General features: G+C 47.2%; 1 protein-coding gene across 1 annotated transcript in view; it reads right to left on the bottom strand.

Moving 5' to 3' along the window:
• Positions 1-20071, bottom strand: part of LOC142570702 (2-Hydroxyacid oxidase 1-like) — a 147675-nt gene that overhangs the window by 48060 nt on the left and 79544 nt on the right. Inside the window, exon 6 of the mRNA XM_075679050.1 lies at positions 3564-3697. Coding sequence (XP_075535165.1) covers positions 3564-3697 — 134 coding nt within the window. The remainder of the gene's footprint in view (positions 1-3563; positions 3698-20071) is intronic.

Genomic DNA, 20071 nt, shown 5'->3' with positions numbered 1-20071 from the left:
AACAAGGTTAGAATTTCAGGTGATATGCTGGCTTCGTGTGACATGCCACATGTATGTCCTGCTATTATGACTACCCGAAATGCGAGGCCATTAAATTGGGGCTGCGACGCCACTTCTATTGTCGGCAACTTCAGCTTGAAGGAAACTGGAATAATACTGAAAAATTCCGCTAATATGCGAGAGGCTCAACTTTGGATGCCATGTCTACAGACCGTTTATTCATGGGCGCCACCACATGCGTACGCAGTGGCGCCATTTATGGGCAATCGGCATCCTGGCTGGGGCGAGCGCTCCGTCTTCTGTGTTAGGTATACGCTTGGCGGTGGTTTTTGGTGTTTGTTGTCGCGCTCGCGCGCTCTGTTTAGTGTGACGTGGCGTCTTCTACGTGGAAAACGGTTCCGTGGGGCCTACTGGAGTGGTTGAAGTCGGCAGAGCCGAATTTTTTGCTGGCGTTGGGGCGGACGGAGCACGGAGTGCGATGTGTGCACGTGTGTTTGAGCCTGCAATTAGCCTCGGAGATCAATTGTGTCTTTCGGAAAATTCTATTCACAAATGTGACACTTATAGCAGCATTCTCCTCTAGTTCTAAGCTGCGGCTTAGGATCAATGAAACATACACGATGATCATAACAGCATGGGTACCGTTGTGCTACGGTAGATATTGTCCTGTTATATACTTCCAAAAGAGTTCAAACTGTTAGCTGTAGATTATGTTGCGTGACGACCTTGTTCGGTGGACGTGAATTCCACCCACGAATAAAATAGTTTTGGTTAGTAATAACAGTATACCTTACAGTGCGAATTACACTTATCCAGTAAAGCGACCGTTTACGAACTACGCGAGAGTCCGAAGCAGCGGTAGATGCTGGATTATAGATCTATTTGTTCTATAGAGCGCATGATCCAAGCATGCAACATCTTATTGCAGCGTGAGCCCGTTTCCTTTCTTTCTTTTTCTTTTTCGGTTTTGTTCGTTTCGTTCCCTACGGCGCGCTCACCCGTATCACGACAATTTTGTCCTCACAAATAGCCTCGTGTTCTTTTTTTGCTATCCCTCTCGAATATTACGGCTTTACAGGGAAAGAAAGGCAATGCTGAAGCACAAAGCTAATGTCTGTATCACGCTGGCTCACCAACCACAGTGATATCGCTCTGCTGGGCAGCGCCATCGGCCTCATACAGGAGGCTAGCGTAGACATAACATAGTGATTTCAAGTATACTAGACTTGAAATGCATGAGAACGATGCCAGTGTATCACATGTATTTGATAGCGCCTGGCGCTTATACGTTTTGGGGTACACGAGGTTGCGCTTTTAAGTTTTGTTCCTACGCCAAGCGATCCGATAGTGGTCAGCGTTCCCATTTCATGGCAATACGCAGACGCAGGTTCTCTTGGTTGAATTAAAACCGATACACCCAAAATAGTTCACAACACATACACACACCGCGGTTGCCGACTCGCGTCACGTGTTTGCGCCCCCAAGAGATATTTACGCGTACTGTAGTTAACGATGCACCGAAAGGCTACACGCTGGTTCCCCGACGATCCTGTTTGAAGGGACATAGCGTAAATTTCACAAACTACGAGCTAAAACACCTCCACCTCGAAATCGTTACGCAGCACAGGACAGCAATACTTCCAAGCAGTGCCGCGCCGTATCGCGCAAGCCAGAAAGGAAGATAATCGCCGCGCGCCTTTCCTCCTCGCCCGGTGAAAAGGTCCATACGCCGTTGGTTTTCACAGATGGCTCTGTGGTCTTTTATAATGGAGCTTTTCTTTTAATCACTGTTGCCGCTTTATTTATTAAAAACAAGAACGAGCTATTATATTCCATGGACTATTTTTGAATGCAGAAGTTACGAAAGGGACCTAGAATAGTTTTTGTCACTGGCATTCATGAAGTACTCTGCCTTGTTATTGAAACGAAGGTATCAGTGCTTGATCTTTGTAAGAACCTTGATATAATAATATAGCTTGTTGCCGGTCAAATTGGTTCATGGACTTCAAAAATTTCTTTAAGTAAAGCAAACATCACGTGGATGGCGACCATGCAAGTACACAATGGCAACTGATCTTCCTGGCAGAATCACGAGAATATACGACAGCGGACAGGCTGCGCAAGCAAGCGTATGTGGTAGCAAGTAGTCTTATTTTGGGAACCAAGTGAGCTGAATCACAGCAAAATAAAGTTAACCAATCAATACTAATCTGTTTTCGCGCAGCTGGTAACAAGAACAAGATTATATTGTATGTACATATGCGCCACTGTGAGTAACTGAACACGTTACAGCGGTTAAATATTGTTATTTAACCGCTCTAACATAGCACACTTGGTTGCGCTATGTTAGAATAAAATTTTATTGAATATTTTATACGTTGAATTTGTTGTGTATGTAGTGAAGAGATCCTAGTTCAGGATACGAACGCTATTGCATTGCCGTCGTTCCTGTACAGATTTATTTCCTGGCTGGGCCATGATTATGTGGTGAAAGAACAACAGATAGTGTAGCGAGGCGTGCAAGGCGGAATTTTGAACTATGTTCGGTCAAAAAATACATAGAGCAGAATCGATGCTTTATATTGCAAGGCTTCGCATCAGGGATTGCTTAAAGCACGTCTTCAGAATGGCCTTGGTCGTGGGAGTTTCAGCACCTTCTAGCGACCACCGCAAACTTGAGCTAAAAGGCGCACAACTGCGAAACACGAGGCTCGCCAGACGCCCGGTGTTTTCTCTCGGTAGTCGTCCGATCAGCGCTGCGTAACCAAATGGGCATCGAAGTCCAAAAGAAGTAAAATGCCTCGAAGCACCGTAGTTAAGGACTTCTTACACCGTGGTTACAGATGACGATTTGATATATGGAAAAGACGTACTTGGAACACCTTTTGAAGTTTTGAGCCACATGGTAATAAAGCTTTAGGTTTCTCGGCAGTTTGTTAAAGTCAGTGGGTGACCCGCTTAAGATAACCAAACTGCCGAGAAACCCAGAGCTTTGTTACCGCGTAGCTGAAATCTGCCAAAGGTGGTCATTTGCGCCGAGTGGATGCACGGCCGCTTTCAGTAGTTACGAGCAGTGTGCGCCAGGGCGAAGGCCAAGCCGAAATGGGTGGCGTATAGCTCATGTCCGTTGTCTTGCCGTGCGGCTAGTGTTGCGAGGTGACATAATCTCACCTTTGGAGAGGCGGCGTTGTTAAAACGGGGGAGCGAGTGGGGGCGCAAAATTCTTGTTTTGGGCCAAGCCAGCTCGCGTTTTCGCTGCCGGCGTTTCTCTCCACACCAACGTTGTGACAGAGAGTGTGCGTGCTCATCGAGTGAGAGCTGTTCGTGTTTGCACGCGCGTCACACCATGCTTGTTTAGTTGGTGAGTGCTTGTTGCACACAATATGGGTTATAATAGTATGAACATGACGTTGCGTAATTCCCGAATACGTTTCTATCCCTAATAATGCTTTGTCTTTAGGCCGAGACTGCGACATTTCTCGCGATGAAGAGTTAAAGGTAACGTTTAACGTAAAATGCTAGTGAGCAATTTATGCATGCATGGTATTGTCAGCGTCACCCACTGCGCAGTATTCCTTTCACCACGATGGGCAGCGCGGTGACGCTTCGCAGCCACTCCAGGTCATCCCAAGTGGCACCGGCGTCCCAGAAGGCTGGCCTAGCTGCTTCCATGCCCCACTCGTCGAAGTTGGCACAGCTGCGGCAAAAATTAACGTCACTGTTATATTTTGGGCAGCTTCTTGTGTGTATGTGCTAAACTTAAACGTCGTTCTTATACCGCGTGTTTCACGTAACTTGAAAAAAGGATTTTAAAAAGTAGTTAAACGCAGCTGGGTGAAACCAATGTCATTTGGTTTCGCGACATCTGGCGCTCCTCAAAATATTTTTATATTCCGCTTAATTAGTTAATTAACTGAGATCAATTCAAAATTCTTCATATTCATTTGAGGGCCAAGTGCGTTTCATTACGTTGTAGAGAGGGCTCAGAAATGACCGATTCATCCAACCTTCCTTTCTTCTTTTTTTGACAGCGTACATGCTGTGTGGTGTTCTTGTTTTTTTTTTTCCGGTTAAAGGAAGCCCCTGAAATATGAAACAAAAGGTCGTGACGGCGCTTATTCGCTATTGTATTGCAGCGCTCCCAACCCTGTTTCGAATTTATCTCTTATCGAGGACGACGGCGCTTTCTTTCCGGTTGCCACCGTCAAAGGTGCCGACGCACTCTGAAGCCGATGCCCAAGGCCGCGACCGCTGACTTCACCACGGTCCGCGCGCACGGCTCTTTCGCTCGAAGCACGGTTGAGAGCGCTGCAATACGATAGCGCATGAACGCAGTCACGTGGTTATATTCCGTACTTCTTGGGCTCTCTTTAGGCACGAAAAAATGTAACGACGCAGCATATACGTTGCCACACAAAATACGATCGCTCGTTTCCGAAACCCCACTACAACGTAACGAAGCGCACTTGTCCTTAAAGTGAATAGTAAAATCTTTTGCATAATTGAGCTTAGTTAGTCAATTAGGCGGAATATCGAAAATGCTCTAAGGAGCGCCATATGACGGTTAAATATATGTCGTTGGTTTCATTCTGCTGCCGTTAACTGCGTTTTTTTAATCCTTGGTTTAAGTTACGTGAAGCACCCTGTATTAAAGCATTGAATACCTTCTTGATTAGGCTTGATTTCATGCCAGTAAATTGGTATTGCTACTAGCATGATTTGCGCAAGAAATATAAAAGGTAAAAGTGCATATTGATGCCTAAAAAAGCACACAAATGCCTAACATTTCCTATACTCAATGTCAGCGCTTTTTCCGTCATTGGGTACTTGGAACATTACTATGTCAGGCAGTCCCTGTTGAGCAAGCCACAGCATTTATAGCCATGTGTACGCGAATTGATGGACCTTAGATTCAAAACATGCATTGAGAAATTCACAATGTTGTCTTCTTTTCATCGGTAACACTTCCTGCGACAAATGTGACAACGATAGCCGTCCATTAAGCGGGAAATGTTTTTCGGATAATCTAGCATGCAATCCTAACCCTGAGATTGCACAAAAAATTAGCAAACACCCGGCTCATAAAACTCTTCTCACCAAATAAAGAAGCATAAAGAAGCAAATAAGAAGCAAACTACAAGGGTGCGAACGCGTACGCGCAAGCTATACAGCCATAATTGCCTCTGCAAAATTAACGCGCTCATGCTGCTAAAATATCCATATTGTAAAACAAAGCCAGCTAGTTAATTTTCGTTTCAGTTATGGGTCGTTAAATTGCTTGAAGTTGTGATGCGTGCAAAGCAACGCATGACAAGTATAGTATAGTATAGGTTCGAAGATGCAAAGGTACTTGGATCGGGCTCAGCGCTCTCTGAATTTGTGTTGACAATCGACCGCGAGAAATTGGGAGTGGGTGCCTTATGTAGGCGCAGGATATGGCGAAGTGAAAGACTCGCAGAGGGATCTTCCGTCGCGGCGCTCTGAGAGTTTCCTTGCAAGCAGTTGCATAAGCAGCACTCATTCGCCAACAGCCTGCCGTGCAAACTGTTGCCATTTTGCATACTGAGGAAATCCCAAGACTGCTGCGGTTGGTCTGTCCCTATCTGCGCTGCATGTGATCCACGAACAGAGTGAATTTAAAAAGTATGGTATGTAAACAACACGCTGGATTTACTGTATATGGTCATTTTTCGTCGTACAATGCGAATATAATAAATCGTATTCAGAAAAATATTGCCAGCAGCATTTCATATGGTATGAAAAATGATTTTAATAATGTACACCCTTCAGCTATTACCTGCTCGGTAGAAGATACCTTATTTTTGATGTGAATAAGCAACGCGTCTAATATATGCTCAAAACGAACACAATTAAAGCGCGTCCCCTTCGTAAGACCAAAGTAAACGTCTTTGCACATGTCTACGCAAGCTTTTGCAGGAAAACACGATGTATTGTGTAACCTTGCCTTTACCCATATATATGTTTTTATTTCTCTGTTGGATAAGCACTACTGCGAATACTGTAATTATTGGCTATCTCATTTTCTCTCTTGATCTCATTATTCAATGCATTTCTTATGATGTCGTATGTTGCAAAATACGTTATAGGCTCGTATAATAAGCGTTTATACACGCAGGTGCACTAGCTATCCACACTAATAGGGAGGGCATTTTTAAGGAAGCAAAACCTTCTGTACAGGTAACGCGCACTGCGTGTAAGTTGTTAGAAAACGCCTAAATAAGCCTCTAACATTTTCTGTGTTCCTATTATAGAGTAGTTCGCACTAGTTACAAGCACTTATTTCGTAACCGTTCCTTGCATTTGTCGACTGCCTTCGCTATTGATATGTTAAACATCACCTTTGGCTGACATTTTATTTTACGAGCAATTCTGGAGTACGAGCCACTTGCGAATACGGGCCCAGTTTCTTGCCACGCGCTATACTTGGCCTAGGCACTTTTCTTTTTTGTTTGCAAATAAAGGAAAGCCGCAGTAGCATGCAATTGGATAATCGCAGGAGCTTTTTAAAGTTACCCTGGATTTTGCTGCTAAGCAAGAACGAAGGATTTCTGAAGAGTATAATGTGTCCCAAATGCACTTTAGTGCATGATCGTGTATAGACTTACGTAGTTCCAGCGTGAGCTCTAAGCATTATGATTCTAGATTATTCGTGAAATTATATTGTCAACAATGAATCATCATTGTGCAGCCTGGCGTGTCCACCAGTCGATATAAAGAAGCGGCCGAAGAACAACCCTTCATCATCTTCAGCCTAATTTATGCCCACTGCTTCAGGCGAAGGTCTCTTATGGATATCTCCAATTATCTATGTCTTGCCTCAGCCAACGCCATCCTATCCTGGAAAATTTCCTTATTGGGTGCCTGGTTATTGTGGCGCGCACGGCAATGAACTAGTGAGAAAACATTTGCAGTCTCTGCCTCTGTTGAAGTGGGGATGTCAAAACTCCCTGAGCAAGATACTTATGGATGACTTCACGAATTCGGCAGGGCTAATGCTGACCACACGCACCTGCATGTAATCGACCCAGATGAAAAATTCCGTATGCCCCCAAAGGCAGCACGAAACCGGTGTCTTCGCAATTACGATTCAGCTGGCCGTTGCTTTTACCTACCGTTACACACACACCTTAACGGCCATTTGAATAGCGCTGACCGCTGACACCGGCCGACGCCTGAAACTATAGAGCTCATATGTGATTGCCTAGCATACATTCCTGAGAGATTGACCCTGTACAGATTTGTAGTCAGCGTTGTCACGCGACCAACGTCAGAGGGTGCTATTATCGGCTCATGGCATGATACTTCAACTGGAAGGCAGAAAATTTTGGAGGATGCTCAACCTTCGCCTTCAACAGTGGTACACGATAACATTGGTAATGTACCACTGGTATAACAGTGGTACATTGACCACTTCTCACGCTTCCCGGCAACTGCAGCGTATGTAAGCGTCATGTTTTCCTGGGAACGCTGGCGGCGAACGCAATGCACGAAGGAGAGTTTTCTGGTTGTTTTTTGTTCCCCCCCCTTCCGCGGAGAGCGCCGCTGCTGTTGCTTATGCGTGGAGTCGAGCGCCATCTGGATGGTGTTGCAAGAAACTGAGCGGGATGCGCCACTCCTACTAAAGCATACCACAAACGGCAGCTGGACAAGGGGTTTGTGTTTCAGTTTCTGCGCAACAGAATTACGCTTTCATGTCTGTAGGTTGCGTGTAAATCATACTGTACAAGTTTTCTGACGCATTTTACTTTCAGAAATTCAATTAGTTCCGTAACGCATATACGCCAGGCGGAGGACTTGCGTGAATCAGGATACGTGGTACAGGACAAGTTTTCTCGTACGGACATCACCGCCAACGCCTATGCGGACACAGACGCCGGATTTTCTGCGAAGCTGGGCCCTTAACCCTATCGCGTTAAAACGACGGCATCGTTGATATTTCTGCATGACGCAAGACTAGACGAGTGGATTTAGTAAGGCCACTGTTTAATCTACAAAAACATTCATTCCTTCCTTTCGTTTCAACATCATTGTCCATATAATTTCACTCCCCTTCTTTCTTTCCCAGTGCAGAGTAGCAGACCAGCTGAGGTCAATGTCTGCCTTTTCTGCAAATGAAATTGATTCTGAGCATTATACGCACACTTCATCTTATTCATCTCTATATATTCATCTTCATGGCCAGCGTGATCGTGTTCAGCGTGCGGTGATGCTGAATACAGCCCTCGTAGGGGTTAGCTGTCTCACACTACCTATGTCTCAATTTTAACGAATCACCCAATGGAACTGCGCTGGTGTTCCCATGGTACCCAATTTTTTACATAGCAGACCACCGGTTATGTGCGCTAGGCATTACATGATCTTAGCAACTGCATTTTTACTTCGTAACGTCCACTAGAATATCAGCCACCTATGTTTCCACACAGCGCTGGCTTTTCTCGTCAGCTTTAAGCTAAGCTTGTTTGGTACAATCGCTCATTGCGCGGTCGTTAGCTCCTTCTCAAGTTCGTTATCCTCCACTTTCCTGCGCAATACGTAAGTGCCCGTAGAATGCCATGAATCAAGACTATCCTTATCAAGCGTCGAGTCAAGCTGCCAGTGATACCGTGGGAATGTCTGCCCTATGCGCTTCAATATATATAATGCATCTGCAAATTTCCAATACACCGACGTCCTGTTAAGGTAATGAAAAAGTGCCGCACTTTGATGGCGTAGTGGAACTAGGGTCATGAGCAACTTTACTCTGAAATTGCGGAAAGGGAACGCTGGTGACAGGTACTTGGCGACTATAGCATCCATACCAAGTGTAGTAGAAGAGATATGGTGGCAGATTTCACGGAAATGATCGATTACGAGTAATAAATACCTCATTTCGGAAACGCCATAGCTCCAGGTGTAGGCAAAAACGCTCAAACGCAAAAAAAAGGCAAATGGTGCCATATTCTACGCAGAGTGCAGCATTGTGCCGGATACAGAAATTTTTATCGAAGGAGCCGCCATTTTGTGACCACGTGATATTTCTTGGCCGACACATGGCGCCACCATGATTTGACGTTGCATCGCGCTGGAGGCTGCACCGTACGTGCTGTTTTGGCATTTTCCTGACAGGTTTGTACAATTTTTCGGGATTGGGAAGTTATTAGCATGTTATTGCTATTATTGCTACACTGTGAGCGTTAAAATGACCACGATATCAAACGGCGATAGAACCTGCGGCAGTGTCGTGGCTCTGCCCATGATAGATACAGAAGGTGAACCAAATCTGGGCACTATTAATACGTAACACACGTGCACGGACTTCTTATTGTATTAGTGGTCTTTGGAATTCTGACAACAATTACAGGTCTTTTCCATTGTACTGCACCTTATGAAACAATTCTCGAGAGTGTTCCACAACAGTGTACTTCCCGATTCAGGCAACTGGCGTGGCACCGAGGAGCGAAGGTTTCGTACCTGCTTGCCCGTATAATTCTAAGCCCGCTCGGTGGCACTCGGTCACCGAGCTTTGAAATACGAGTACACAGAACAAAAAAAAAACACGCCTTCATTTTATTCGTAGGCAGGTACTCCGTTTTGCTACTACGTCACCGGCTAACTTTCACCTGAAAATTGACTGCTCAGTGCGAGAATCTTAGAACGCATTTCAACAAGTTAAATTTAATGTGCGTGCATGAAGAAATAGCAGACTTGGTGAGTTTGCAGCTATTTAGCTAACTCAGATATGCAGCTTTGGCTCATAACTCAGGCAGAATGTTGGTGCCGGAATCGTCATCGTGCGTTCACCGGAAGCAAGATATTTGGAACGCACACATCCGATCTATCCGATGGCGTGAAGTTGCTTCGGTTTATGTTCGTAGTGCAGCCGACGTTCGTATTCATCCGCTGGAAAGCGGTGCAAGTTGCAACACCATGCATCCAAAGAGTTCTTGTGCCTGAAGATGCATTTTGTATTGCTCGGCTACTATCTTTTGATTCTGAAGGTCATTTTTGCAGACGAAAGCACCACAATCACAGCCCGTTGACCTTGAGTCATCTGTCATTACAGAAATTCCACACCAAACACGTCAGAATCGCAGCAATTTCCTATGACACCCTTACTACTCATAGCTGCCACTGCAAAAATAGCGGTTCTGTTTCTGCTCTCTGATTGTTTTCTAGCTCTGTTTCGCTTTTCTGTTCCTCTTTTACTGCACCAAGCTTTTACAATTACACCAATATAAATGTTGGTGACAGATGACGGAAACTCTAATTTTCGACGAATGAAATTGTTGTGCAGTAATAACATTAAAGAACGTGGAGCGCTGGTAAAATGACGGTGTAGATAACAAAACACGTGGTTAGCGTTGTTAATTACGTATTCTACATAGGGCGCCCGAGCGAGGCTGGATAAAATAAATGAGCCCAGATATTGATATCAACTTACTGACTCCGAAGGAACGCTAATAAAGGAATGTACATGCGAGGCATTAGTAATCGTTGCTACAGGCATGGATCTACACTTACTGATGTTAAGTTTGATTAGCCGTAGTTCCCACCAGTTAGCAATCGCAGTAAGATTGCTCTGAAGATATTTAATATCATAACAACCTTTTGTTTCGCGGAAAATAGCACAGTAAGCGGCAAAGAGGGGCATGTTAGAAGATATTTGAGAGGGGAGGCCATTATTGCAAATTAAAAACAATAATGGACCAAGTACAGATCTCTGAGGTACACCAGAGTGCACATCAGAAAGTGAAGAGTTATCCCCGTTAACAGAGGTGAACTGCAAACCATTAGTAAGTAAGCGCTCAATCCATTTTAAAATGTTAGGCTCAATGTTAAGGTGACTAAACTTATGAAGCAGCAGTTTATGACAAACCTTGTCGAACGCTTTGGCAAAATCTAAAAAATATACAATCAACGAATGATGATCGGTTCAGAATGCGGGGAAGTATATGTGTTAAATATACGAGCCGAGTTTCACATGCGTATAACTTGCGGAATCCATGAAGTTCCGGCTTAAAGAACAAGTTAGTTCAAGGAATTCTGTCAACGCGTTATAGATTATAGCTTCTAGTAACTACGGCATGTAGTACTTGTTAAAGAAATGGGGCGATTGTTTGTGACCATGTTTTTGCTGCCCGACTTGTGAAGAGAAACCAACTCTCCAATAGTTTCTTGAGTTGGAAACAACTTCGTTGATAGTCCTTCAGAGCTTTCGCGGGTGGGGCCTTAGGTCTCCCATGTGTGGACGTCGAGGTGTTGCCTAGACGCCGCCTCGCGGGCCTGCTGGATGGGCCAGAGTTTGGTCGCCAAACTGGGGCTGCGCAAGGCAGCGGCCCACGGCGGTGGAAGGGTTCCGGAGTCAACACCTTGCGGGTTTTTGTTACAGTGCCAGAGCATCTGAGTTAAAGTGGCTATCTCAGTGTGGCAGACATTGCATATATTTGTTGGGTTTATCCCGGGGTGGAGTCTGTGGTACTGTGCCAGGTGAGGCTACGAGAGCGTCTGCACTTGTCTGAGGGCCGCCGCCTGCACCCTGTCCAGCTGCTCGCTGGGGTAGGGAGGGTTCGGCAGGCCAGGCATTCATTCATTCACAAAACTTTATCAGAGTCCTGAAGCCCGGTCTTTTCAGACCGAGGCGGGCCGCGTCCACGTCGGCACCGCCAGGCCGAGCCTTGTGGCGTCATCGTGGACCCTCTGTACAGCCCGTAGTTCGTCTTGATATGAAGAGCTTGATATCAAGTTGTGCCAGTAAAGCCATTTTTATTCGGGGTCGGCGAGAGTCGCGGGACAGCCCGCCAGCATGTGTCTGATGTCAATGATGCCATCGCGCGCGTTACATTCTTTCCTAATTTCTTTTACGGGGTGAACTTTATTTATGAAATACGGAGTGGGGTACGTCCCGGTTTGCAGTAAACGTAGCATGACTGCCTGAGCCCTGTTCAATTTTACGTGTGGCAGTGGGAATTGCCTACGCCCCAAGTAGTAATATTAAGTGATGTCGTTGTAAGTTAGTGAGCGATCTTTATGCTCCCCGGAATGGTAGAGGGCGTCGGTTCGGTTCTGACCGGCACGGCAAGCATGTCCTCGTGCCTGGTCGTTCGTCACCTCGTTGAGGTTGGGCTGAGTCTCGTCCACTTGTCCCATATGTGCAGGAAACCATCGGATTTCAGTTTTTATTGTTTCGACTTTCTCGATAATTTTAGCCGCAGTCCCAGCGGCACAGCCTTTGTCAAAGCTCTTAATTGCTGCTTTGAAATCGCTATAGTAAAAGACCATTTACGGTTCCTGATGGCTAGAGCAATCGCGGCTTGCTCCGCCACCGTGGAATCCTTAGTGAAGATGGTGACGGCGTCCCGTACCTCGCCCCGGCTGTCGAGCACCACGGCCGTGTAGGCCTCTTTGCATTTGACCCAGGCAGCGTCTACAAGGGCCCCCTGTCGTCCTAGATGTTCAATTTCTTTCAACAAAGCTTTCGCTCTCGCTTTTCTCCTGCTAACATTGTGTTCCGGGTGCATATTTCTCTGGAGGGGGGTGGTTCTGATCGCGTCTCTATGGTTCGCGCTCAATTCGACCTCGGATTTCTTCGTGTTCATCGATATATTGGGGTCTGTCCCTATCGCTTTGAGTATCAGCCTGCCCGCTCGCGTTTTCGTCAGTCTTTCCTGCTGCGCCATCTTGCGCTTCCGCCATCTCTTCTATCGTATTGTGCATGCCTAGGTTCATGAGCTTCACGTTCGAAGTGCTGATGGGTATACCTAGGTTAGCCTTGACTAACTGTCCGATCATAGTGTTGAGCATGTTCAGCTCGGCCTGCGACCACTTAAATAGACCTGCCACGTAGGTGAAGTGACAGAGAGCGAAGGCGTGCACTAGCCTTAGAGCGCTGTCCTCACCCAGGCCTCTGTGTCTGTTGCTGATTCTACTTAGCAACCTCATGACTTGGTCCGTCTTGTTTAAAATGTGTTGAATGGCATTGAGGTTGCTACCTCCCGCTGCTATGTGGAAGCCTCCAACTCTAATCTTTTCCGCCTGCTTGATCGCGGATGCGTCCTGACAGCGTAAGATAATCTCGGGTTCCGCCCCGAGGACGTAGCCCCTGGGTCTCCGACCCCTGCGCCGATGTTTTAGGAACAAAAGCTCCGACTTTGCCGCCGAACAGTTGAGTCCCATCTCGCCTAGCGTGCTTTCCATGGCGTGTATGCTCTCCTGCAGTCTGGTCTCCGTTTGGCCTACGTTACCGTTGGTGCTCCATATGGTTATGTCATCGGCGTATATTGCAAAGTCTATACCTTCTATACTCTCCAGTTTCCTCGCGACTCTGATCATTGCTTGATTAAATAACATGGGCGAAAGTATGGCCGGGTGCCCCTGTTTCCCAGGTTCATCACCTTCGATTTTAGTTCTCCTAGCGTGAGGCTGGCTTGCCTACTACCCAGAAACGCCTTGACTACGCTGAATAGCCTCTCGCCCAACCCCATCTCGGACAGGACCTCGAGGATGGCCTTGTGCTCTATGGGATCAAAAGCTTTTTCGACGTCTAGTCCCAGAATCGCTCTCGCGTGCACCGGGCTAACGAGTATGAGCTGGTGTTTGTTCAGGAGCATGGCGTCCTGAGTCGATAGTCCGGGGCGGAAACCGATCACGTTATACGGGAGTATGTCATTTCCCTCACATATCTAGTGAGTCTCTTGAGAATAACGTGTTCCATAGCTTTACCTATGCACGATGTAAGCGAGATTGGACGTAGGTTATCCAGATGGATAGGTTCACCCAGTTTTGGTATGAGCATGGTGTTGGCCATATTCCATTGCTCCGGATAGTCTCCCTTTCTCTACAACTCGGTGAAATGATCCGTCAAGAAAGTGATCGACTCATCGTCTAGATTCATTAAGAGTTTATTGGTAATACCGTCGAGTACAGCTGCCTATCTACTAGAGAGATCATGGAGGGCGGCCCGTACCTCACCCTCGGTGAAATCGCGGTCGATTTCCTCGCACGATTCTCCCATGTACTCCACGCGTTCGTCGCTATCGCCCGGTTGTTTCAGCGAGAGATATTTGTCCGCGAACTGTCTCATGACTACCTCCTGAGTCGTGTACTGGCTGACTTGTACTAGTTTTGTAATTGCCGTTCTCTTGTTTGACTTAGTGTAGCTCTCGTTCAATAGATGTATGAGGATGTTCTAACTGCCTCCATGTTTGATTCTGCCGTCTGCCATTTGACAAACTTCGTCCCACTGCTGTTTCACGAGCGTTCTCGAACGCTCCTCGATATGTCAGTTTAGCAACGCTACCTTCTTCCTGAGCTTCTGGTTCAGTCTTTGCGTTTTCCATCTTTGCAGGATGGATTGTTTGGCCTCGGTCAGATCAGCGAGCCTACTGTCTATGCTCTCTATGTTTTCTTCGGTCTTAATTTCTTTAGTGGCCTCCCTGAGGTCCTCTTTGAGCTGGTTGATCCAGGTCCACAAGGACTGTCTGCCCGTTTCTATCGGTTCCGATTCTAATCTCTTCGCTCTAACTTCCCTAAAAAGGTCCCAGTCTGTGCACCGAGAGGTTCTAGTCTCTTGTTTCGGCATACCTACAGCTATGTGTATGATATAGTGGTCGCTGCCTAGATCGGTGCCCGAGTTTTCCCAACTAGCTTGTATCGAGTTGTTGAAAAACGTTAGGTCGGGTGTAGAGTCCCTGCACGTGGACGTGCCACAGCGGGTGAGGAGAGCCGGATCGGTGATTAGCCACAGTCCCAGGCCCATGGCAAGGTCCCATAACCCCTCACCTTTCTTTGTATTCCAAGCGTATCCCCACGCTTAGTAGGGGGCATTAAAGTCCCCTCCGATGATGAGCGGGGAGCTCTTTGCGACTGCGAGTGCCTTGTTAAAACGTGCCCTGAAGCTTTGTTTCTTGCAGATGGGACTGCTATAAATGTTTAGGCAGAAGATACTCTGCGCCTTGCCCTTGTGCCTTTTGAGTACGACTTCTACTAGGATATACTCGATTTTACTCAATCCGAGATGGATATCGTGTTCGATAAAGGGTAGCTTTTTGTCAACGAGGGTGGCCAATCCCCTCACGCAATCTTTTTCTCTACATACCGATTTGTACCCGGTTAGCTTTACTTCGTCCGCTAAAGTTTCCTGCAGCATAATTACTTTTGGTTTGGCCCCACACCCGCCGTGTTTGCTCAGTGGCTATGGTGTTGGGCTGCTGAGCACGAGGTCGCGGGATCGAATCCCGGCCACGGCGGCCGCATTTCGATGGGGGCGAAATGCGAAAACACCCGTGTGCTTAGATTTAGGTGCACGTTAAAGAACCCCAGGTGGTCAAAATTTCAGGAGTCCTCCACTACGGCGTGCCTCATAATCAGAAAGTGGTTTTTGCACGTAAAACCCCAAATATTATTATTTAACCCCCTTCGATCTAATTAATTGGCGCAGCAATGCCTTTTTGTTGAGGAATCCGCGACAATTCCACTGCCACACACTAAAACTGTGGGCGCTATCAATGATTGGATGGGTTAATTTTGCTGTTACCCGCAATCGATCACTTTGGAGTGCCCCCTGACGTTCCGTAGAGCGATTTTACACTTTCTGATTCTGACGGCAAGAATTCGTCGTCGTCGCATCTCGTTTCGAGTTTCTTGAATCGCTGCTCCGCCGTTAATCTCCATTTCCATAGTTTATCCACTTTAAAGTTAGTCCTTTCCATCGTCTCTCTAATTTATTTGATTACCTCTTTCAGCTCGCTGAGGACTGAGAAAACCGAGTCAGTTTCGGGGCTTACTGCTATTTTTTTCGGGGCGGGGGAGTTATCTCCCTCGCTTGGTTCGTTCCTTTGACCTACTGGTCTGGCTACTGCTACGCTGACAGGGCTCAGCTGTGCCTTCTTTTTCAGTTCTACTACCTGTTTGGTCAGCTCTTCGTTAGCTTTACGCAAAGAGTTTACCTCCCTAATCAATTTTTCTATTCTGGCATCATTGCTTTCAGTCACCGCCGGTGTAATGGCGCCACCGACGATTCTCACCGTACCTCTAACTTGATCCTCCCAGGCGGTCCCAACTGTCGGCTTGGCACCAGGTGTTCCATCTTCTATGGGCGCCTGCGCTCCTCCCGAATTGGAGTGGCTTCTCTCCCTCGCGGCCGGTCGCCACCGGGCGCGTTCCCTTCGGCGAGCTGGTACAACATAGGGTGTTTGAAATCTCTGCTTGCATGCCTTGTCTCCGGTGGGATGGTCACCTCCACAGAACTTGCGCTTGGGCGTGCAAACGCGGTCCGCTCGTGGGTTGAGGACTCCACACCCTCTACACTGAACAGAGTCCGGCGTAGGACACACGTCCGAGCGGTGTCCTACCCTACCACAAGTAAAGCACACATCAAATTGTTTCCTGTAGAGATAACATCTCAACAAGGTAGGCCCGTAGCGCACAAAGTTTGGTACCCTCAGTCCACCGAAGAGGACGATGACTGAGCCCGACGTCTAGATGCGCTTGGCGGCCAAAGCGAGCGGGTTGCGCTCATGCACGATATTCCTTGTGATAGTGAACTGGGAATCCCTGATGTCGACTCGTCTAATCACCCCTTTGCACGTGGCGTGCGCGGCCGCCTCGTACGCATTGACTTCGTACTCCGTTTCCACGATTTTGAAGGACTTGTTTCTCACGTACCTTGCCACATGGTCTGGTTCAGGCGTTCTCACCACCACGATATTTTGTGCGAAGTTGGGGCACACCATGTCATCACTAGCTTGCTCTGCCGTTAGGCCTGAAGCCTCGATCACTGCAGTTCCAATAGTACTTACTTTGCTCAAATTTAGTCCTCCTCGTGGCGTCATTAAAATCTTCAGATGCTCCTCGGGCAGCTGGGGCGTCCATGAGGCCTTGACTATACGATTCTTGATCGAGCCGGTGTTGGTGGCGGGTCCCTTGCTGCCGCCGGTAGCGGCGTCTCAGCCGGACGCTTGCGAGGTACTTGGCGTCGCGTTGGCCGCGTTGCTGCTCTTCTTTCCAGCACAGAATCGTCGTCCGGTAGCCACTTGGTAACCGAAATCTTCTTCGTTGTTGTCCTCCTGCTCTTGCATATGGGAGTCTGCCATGTCCGCCTGGCACGTCGGCCGGCAAGACCTAACGGGCCCTGCTCCTCGCTAGGGTTAGCTCCGCACGTAATGGGATGAACAGAGAAAGTCCAATAATATTGTCAAAAATTGGTTCCCACTTCGAAACTTCGTATCAGTCAAGTCTGTGCAACTTCACGAATCTGAAGATGTGCTTGAAATCGTCGTACCTCGAAATATTGGCCATTGGAACATCGAAAAAGACGGAGCCGATGTGAGAGACGTGTCTGCTCCGTGCTCTTCTTCCTCCCCAGGCCAGGCAGAGGGCATTGGTAATTTCGTTGCAGCTCGCGAAGCAGTCTTTGGTGCTGTCCCATGGACGACGCTCGCCGGCCCGGTTCGCGAGTTCGCGCGCTTTGACGTGTACCGTCTAGTTTCGGTTGTGATGTGTCTCTGATATTTCTCCCATGAGCGCCGAGAACCACTTCATTCTGGTTTCAAATTCTACCTCCCGCTGGACTTTGCGATTGCTCAGGACTCAGGTCACTCCATTCTTTGGCGAAGTTACTGAGCACTTGTCTTGAGTCGCAGAGAACTCTCGTGCACGTCGGATCCATCGTGAGGGCGAATTCCACCACAGTTTCTTCCTGTTCTGCGCGCTCCCATGCTACACTTGCCGATATACGTGTTTTGCCTCTTAAATCGACAACCGCTACCATGAGTCTCGAGCGTTCTGCGTATTCCACGGCGTCAACGAACCATGTCCCCGTTTCGTCTCCGTGGGTGTGGAGCAGAGCTCTGGCCCTGGCCACTTGTCCGCCCCGGTTGTGTTCATGGTGGACGTTCCTTAGAATCATGTCGTCCCTTAGCATCTGATTGATCCCATCCAGAAGGGCGAGCTTCTGGCCTTGTGTGTGGAAACAGATGCCGAGACTTTCCATGATACGGCGTCCCGCTACCGTGCCCGCTAATCTTCCTAGTTGTGAAGTGCGCTGCACCTCGTCGATTTCGTTCAGCGTGTTGTGAAGCCCGAGCACATGACGAAAGAGTGTATGAGTTGTGTGAAACTCGACTCCCGCATTCCGTTTCTTCTGCTAGGGTCCCGCTTGAGGATTCTCATGGCGTTAGCCATCTTGTGTTTTAGTAATCGTTACGCCGTTGACGCCTTTGGCCTCGATTATCATGCCGAGGACCCTTATTCGCTGAGCTATCGGGATGGTTGCTCCATTGCTTTTGCGCAGTCTGATATACTCGTATTCCCGCCTGGTCCTTGCCGCATTCCTACCACTCCCGGGTGGCGTGCCCCTTTGCGTGGGGTATCGGCTTTTTCGGTGAACATCGTAACCCCGTACCCACTAGGTGTTCCGGTAGTCTGTCGATTACAAGTTGCAGTGGTTTCGATGGGACCATCGCTGCCTTCACGGACCCAGATATTAATGTCGTCGGTGTATATGGTGTGCCTGACGTCTTCGAGTTCTTGCAGTTTTCCGCTAGCTCGATCATGACTAGGTTGAAGAGCTTGGGCGAGATGACCTATCAATGCGATGTGACGTTGCTTCCCAGCGTTTGTTCTTTTAGCTGGAAGTCCCCTGCCACTAAAATAGGTCGTCTGTTCGCCAAGAAATCTTCACGTAGTTATACGTGCGTAAACCGAGGTTTTGCCGTGTTATCTGATGCGAGATTGCCGAGTGCGCGATTCTATCGAACGCGCTCTCGAGTTCGAGGCCTAGAATAGCTCTGGTGCCTCTCGTCTTGCCGTCGATACCCTGGTGTTTCAGGTGTATCATTGCATCTTGCGTGTATAGGTGTGGGCGAAATCCTATGATGGATGGTGGGTATGCCCCTTTCTGCACTAAGCGGGCTTGTTAGCGGTAAAGCAGTGCATGCTTAATGGTCTTGTCGACGCACAACGTTAGCGGTATAGGGCGAAGGTTGTCGACACTCGGTTTCCAGGTTTCGGGATTAGCATCGTTCTCGCAGTTTCTCAGTGTTTTGGGAAGCTGCCGCACTGCCCGCAGTCACTGAGGTATGCAATCAACTGTTCATATTCTTGGATTGTAGCGCGAAGTGACACACACAGAGACTAGAAGCAGACAGGAAGAGCGCTAGCTCTTAACCAAATATTTATTGAAACTATCAACATATATATAGGTGATTGCAAATACCGCAGCATACGAAAATGACAAGCGCTAAAGACTATCAATTGAACATATCAAGAGGCGGGGAAGCAAAGAAACAAAAACAAAGAACAAAGGCACTACTTGAGATTGACACACATGCTGAGGAGATATTGAAATTCGCTTAAACAGAGGTATTGATGCGTGGATAACACAAGTCTCTCCAGATAATTTAATGCGAAATGCTTTAATTATTTTTCGTATGGTTTGGCATTTGTGTCTTGAAAATATTTTTTGTCTTCAAAGAAAGGTTTACAATCGCAATTGAAACAATGTCAAGCTCGATGCGAAGCATTAGGGTTCTTAACTGATTGTTTGTGTTCTTTTAGTTCGATATTGATACACCGGCCTCTCTGCCGAATGTAAGTTTTCCATCATTTGAGTGGAATGTGATAATCTATACGAGTGTTACAAAGTACGAAAGGGGACACATGCCAAACGCTGCAATCATTTCGTCTTTTTTTTTGCCCCCTGTTCAAGTTTTCTATTTATCATAGGGTACATCATAGACAACTTCCGGGGGGCCGATGAAACAGCATTGACGTCATATTTACTGCCTACATTCCGCAAAACGTGTGACAACTTATGCACATAGGGCACCACAGCAAACCTTTCTTCCTTTTTGTTTTTCTTGTTTCTTAGGAGCACTTTTTACTCATTTCGAAAATTTTCGCACGTTAGTGATAACAAATGAACAGGATAACCAGTCTTATCGAGCCTATCTGTTTGTTGTGAAAAACTTGGTTGTATATTGCGTGGATATGACTTAGCAATGGCAGACCTAAGAGCTGAGTATGCTATCCCGTGTTTAACAAGTTTAGAATGGCAAGAAGAAAATGCAAGCAG

This window comes from Dermacentor variabilis, chromosome 2 (genome assembly GCF_050947875.1).
Source record: "Dermacentor variabilis isolate Ectoservices chromosome 2, ASM5094787v1, whole genome shotgun sequence".
NCBI classification, from domain to species: Eukaryota; Metazoa; Arthropoda; class Arachnida; order Ixodida; family Ixodidae; genus Dermacentor; species Dermacentor variabilis.
Note: the sequence above shows the minus strand (reverse complement) of the source record. Positions and strands in the feature narration are given on the sequence as shown.